Below are 5,000 nucleotides of genomic sequence, written 5' to 3' on the forward strand. Positions count from 1 at the left end.
AGAGAGAGAGAGAGACATACATACATGTACTACTAACTGGTCGGTCTATTGTGCAGAGGCCAACTGCGCCTACATCAGTCAAAATGGCGGCGTGACGGCCATCACAAACACCATGCGACGGTATGAGGACAACGTTGACGTCACCAGACAGGCGCTGAGCATTCTGGGATACCTCTCCACTGCAGGTGGGGAAAAGGGGGACGGGGTGGGGGTGGAGGGTGGGGGTAGGGTTGGGCATGCATTGTGTGTGTGTGTGTTTTGTGGTGGGGGTGTAGTGAAGGAGTAGGGTGTGTGTGTGTGTGTGTGTGTGTGTGTAGTGTGTGTGTGTGTGTGTGTGTGTGTGTGTTGTCTGTCCGTCTGTGTGTGTGTGTGTGTGTGTGTGTGTGTGTGCCTTTCACTGTCTCTGTTTCTCTCTAACGCCCCCTTCCCTCACCTCCCTACCCCGTATACATACACACACACACACACACACACACACACACACACACACACAGAGTTTATTAGTACTTTTCTGTGTGCGTGTGTGTGTGTGTGTGTGTGTGTGTGTGTGTGTGTGTCTATCCACCTACCTGTCTCTTTATGACTGTTTCTTTCTCTCACCCCCCCCCTCCCACACACCTTACCCTCCCCCATCCTTACCCGCCCTTCCACCTACTCCCTCACCCCTCCCCTCAACCCGAACACCTGGTTTTTTTCTCCCCCTCCACCCCCATCCCGACCCCCACCCTCCACACCACGACCCCACAACCACCCCACCCCCTCTCTTCCCGAACACCTGTTTTTTTCCTCCCCCTCCACTCCACCCCCCCCATCCCGCCCCCCACACCACGACCCCACAACCACCCCCACCCCCTCTCTTCCCTCTCTGTGCACACACACACACACACACACACACACACACACACACACACACACACCCCTTCCCTCTCCCACCAACCCATCACCTTTCAAAAACCTTTCGCCATGTCCTCTCGGCTTTTATCCTCCTCCTCCCTTTAATGACATAACTTGTCACACTTCTTCATTTCTCTCTCTCTCTCTCTCTCTCTCTCTCTCTCTCTCTCTCTCTCTCTGTGTGTGTGTGTGTGTGTGTGTGTGTGTGTGTTGAAGTCAGGTGTTTAAGGTGCGTGATTTATTGTCCCTATCCGTGTCGGAATCAAGGTTGGATGTTTAGGGAGGGTTTTTGGGGAGGGGTGTGGGAGGGGGGTGGGGAGGAAGGGTTGAGGGGGTAGGGGTGGGTGGTGGCGGGGGGGTGAGGGTTAGAAAAAGAAAGAAAGAAAGAAAGAAAGAAAGAAAAAATGAGAAGAAAAATATGTTTTTTTTTTTTTTACCGGTGGTTTCTAGACATAAATGAAACTCTGGCAGGTTATGTCGATTTAAATATGTAATTAAATCTAATACCAAAGGAATATTGCCTCTCATAAACCTGTTTGATCTTCATTAAGTATGGAGAGAAAAAAAATCCATGTTCTTAATTTGACCTCGACCTTGTTTCGTCTGTGCAGAGGACGTGAAAGCTGAGTTGCTAGGTTACGGTAGTCATAGCGATGTACTGGCGGCCATGTCTCGACATTCCGATGACCGGCAGGTCGTGTGTCAGTGCTGTTTCATCCTGGGTAACCTGCTTATTTCAGGTGCGTAGTATGTGGTTGTGTGTGTGTGTGTGTGTGTGTGTGTGTGTGTGTGTGTGTGTGTTGTGTGCATAGTATAGTGTGTGTAGTGTCTGTGTACACAAGTGTAGTGTGTATGTATGTATGTATGTATGTATGTATGTATGTGTATGTATACTACAGCGCCACACCTTTTCTTTTTGGTATTTTTTTCTGCGTGCAGTTTTATTTGTTTTTCCTATGTAGGAGTATACCGTAATGTAATCTTACCCTATGTAATCTAAATCTGAATTTAATCTAATCTATACTGATTTTTAACTCCGTATACAGTGCATTTGATCTAATGTAGATTTCATTCAGTTTAATCCAGATATAATTTAATCTAATTTAGATATACTTATCTAGTGTGGACAGACTAGAACAGAACAGAATATTCTTGATCATTTACTCTAATTTGGATAATAATATATTTGATCTAGTGTAGGTTCAATCTAATTCAGATTTGATTTGATTCAGTTTCATTTCGTTTCTGAAATGATAAAAGACAGGACCATCAAAGGAACTTAGGTCTCACCCTCTCTGTCTCTGTCTGTCTGTCTGTCTGTCTTTCTCTCTGTCTCTCTCTCTCACTCTCTCTCTGTGAATACATGTATTGAGTATAGCAACATTTCTATGTGTATTATGTTTGAGTATCTCTCAGAACAACGGCAGGTATGTAAGTCGGCCAGTGTTCTAATGTCTCCATCTCTGTCGTTGGAAAACGAATGAAGATTCTCTCTCTCTCTCTCTCTCTCTCTCTCTCTCTCTCTCTCTCTGTCTCTTTCTCTCTCCATCTCTCACTACCATCTCTCTGTTTCTGGTCCTTTCTGTCTCTGTCTGTCTCTCTCTCTCTGTGTCTCTTTCTGTTTCTGGTCCTTTCTGTCTCTCTCTGTCTGTCCTTCTCTCTCTCTCTCTATCTCTCTCTTTCCATCTCTCTCTACCATCTCTCTCTTTCCATCTCTCTCTACCATCTCTCTGTTTCTTGTCCTTTCTGTCTCTCTCTGTCTGTCCTTCTCTCTCTGTCTCTCTCCATCTCTCTCTCTCCATCTCTCACTACCATCTCTCTGTTTCTTGTCCTTTCTGTCTCTGTCCTCCTCTCTCTCTATCCATCTTTCTCTACCAGCTCTCTCTCTGGTCCTTTCTCTGTCCTCCTCTCTCTCTTTCCATCTCTCTCTACCATCTCTCTCTCTGGTCCTTTCTGTCTCTCTCTGACTCTGTCTCTCTGTCTCTCTCTCTTTCCATCTCTCTCTACCATCTCTCTGTCTCTGGTCCTTTCTGTCTCTCTTTGTCTCTGTCTCTCCCTCTCTGTCTCTTTCTCTCTCCTCTCACTCTCTCTCTTCCACCCATCAGTTAAAAACGAGCGTTTCAAGTCTTTTCTTCAATCTTCAAAGCTGTGCGCCCAAACACTTTTTTCTGGTCAACGTAGCAAGCAGGTAATTCCTTCATTCCATGCAAGATATACGGTGCAGAATGATAAGATACCAGTGGACCGCACCCCACATTCCTTCACTATCTCAACCAGTTCCCCCCGCCCTTTTCACAGGATCTACCACAACAGGTATATATATATCTCCGATATATCACGATAGGAAAAACAAATAAAACTGCACGCAGGAAAAAGTACAAAAAAAAATGGGTGGCGCTGTAGCACAGCGACGCGCTCTCCCCGGGGAGAGCAGCCCGAATTTCACTCAGAGAAATCTGTTGTGATAAAAAGAAATACAAAATACAAAACAAATACAAAATACAATATATATATATATATATATATATATATATATATATATATATATATATATGTGTGTGTGTGTGTGTGTGTGTGTATGTATGTATGTATGTATGTATGTATGTATGTATATACACATCTCTCTCTCTCTCTCTCTCTCTCTCTCTCTCTCTCTCTCTCTCTCTCCAAGCATCGGACACTTTCGCCACCGATACAAACAATCACAGTTATCAGGACAGCAACTATCGGTGAGAATTTAGCGACTGGAAGGTGTTATGCGATAACTCACCACCACCACCCCCTCCCACCCCACATCCTCCCTCCCTTCCTCCCTCCCCCCCACGCCCCCCCCCCTCTCTCTCTCTGTTCCTTTGTTCAATGACTTTCCACTGTGAGACTGTGTTTGTAAAGGTAGGCTATCTCTTGACGTCGTTCTGTTGATTTAATGCTACGATATGTTTGGTTGATTTAAAAAAAAAAATCTATCTTGATTCTGGACTTGGAAGTATGGGAAGTGGTTATGGGCTGTGAAGAACTTTGATCTTTGGGCGGGTTTGGAATGGTAGGTATACCTATACTTATGTCTACGGCTGTGGTCTGTAGCGAGTTGGTCGGATTTGGGGAGGGTTCATTAAAACCTGTTGAGAATTTACGAGGAGGAGAGGTTAGGTAGGTAGGTTTTTAGCACTTGGGAGCTGCGTTCGAGCGAGCAGGGCTTAGCTGAACACCTTGCGGGGTCGGGGTGTGTGTGGGGGTGTGGGGGTGGGGGTGGGGGAATCAAAAGCACCAAAACATAATTACGTGAAATGTTCTTCCACACTCTCCGATACACAAATACCTGCACACACTGAAGACGTTCACAAAATGGATGTGGACATGGACAAACTGGTTTTCCATTTACACTTCTTGGATTATGTGGCCACCAGCCCAGGAGATATAGGGAAATAAACAGATAATAAACAATAAATTACTTAACTGGTTGATTTAAATTTAAAAAAAAACTGTGATAAATTTATCGAGCAATATCTGTCATATATTTACGGTCGTTAAGAACTGTCAGCTGTTGGCGAGAGAGAGAGAGAGAGAGAGAGAGAGAGAGAGAGAGAGAGAGGACGATAACGATAACGATGTTTTATTCAAGAAAGGCCATGGCCCCATTTGAAGGGGGTACAACATAAATAGGAAACATCCTTATAGAAAATGATGCGCACAAAAAAATATTGTACTGTAATTCTTGAACATTGTATATATATATCTTTGAACAATATCGTGGTATCAGCTCATAGTGGTTCTTCTCTGAAACGACTCATACAGAAAAACTGCGAAGTTTTTGATGACAGATTCATTTCTGCAAGACATTAATAATGTTAGTCTGAAAATGGTTGGTCTGCTACATTACTTTGAAGGGATGAAGCTTTTTTCCAAGAGAGAGAGAGAGAGAGAGAGAGAGAGAGAGAGAGAGAGAGAGAATTAATGTTAGTCTGAAAAAGGTTGGTCTGCTACATTACTTTGAAGGGATGAATCTTTTTTTTCCAAGAGAGAGAGAGAGAGAGAGAGAGAGAGAGAGAGAGAGAATTAATGTTAGTCTGAAAAAGGTTGGTCTGCTACATTACTTTGAAGGGATG

The 5,000-nt window shown here is 44.2% G+C and overlaps 1 protein-coding gene across 2 annotated transcripts in view; it reads left to right on the forward strand.

Annotated features, from left to right (window-relative positions):
- Positions 1-5,000, forward strand: part of LOC143291298 (uncharacterized) — a 64,677-nt gene that overhangs the window by 31,721 nt on the left and 27,956 nt on the right. For both annotated transcript variants that reach the window (XM_076601147.1, XM_076601146.1), the window contains 2 exons: positions 57-185; positions 1,506-1,634. In XM_076601147.1, the coding sequence (XP_076457262.1) occupies positions 57-185; positions 1,506-1,634 (258 nt within the window). The remainder of the gene's footprint in view (positions 1-56; positions 186-1,505; positions 1,635-5,000) is intronic.

Source organism: Babylonia areolata, chromosome 16 (genome assembly GCF_041734735.1).
Source record: "Babylonia areolata isolate BAREFJ2019XMU chromosome 16, ASM4173473v1, whole genome shotgun sequence".
NCBI lineage: Eukaryota > Metazoa > Mollusca > Gastropoda > Neogastropoda > Buccinidae > Babylonia > Babylonia areolata.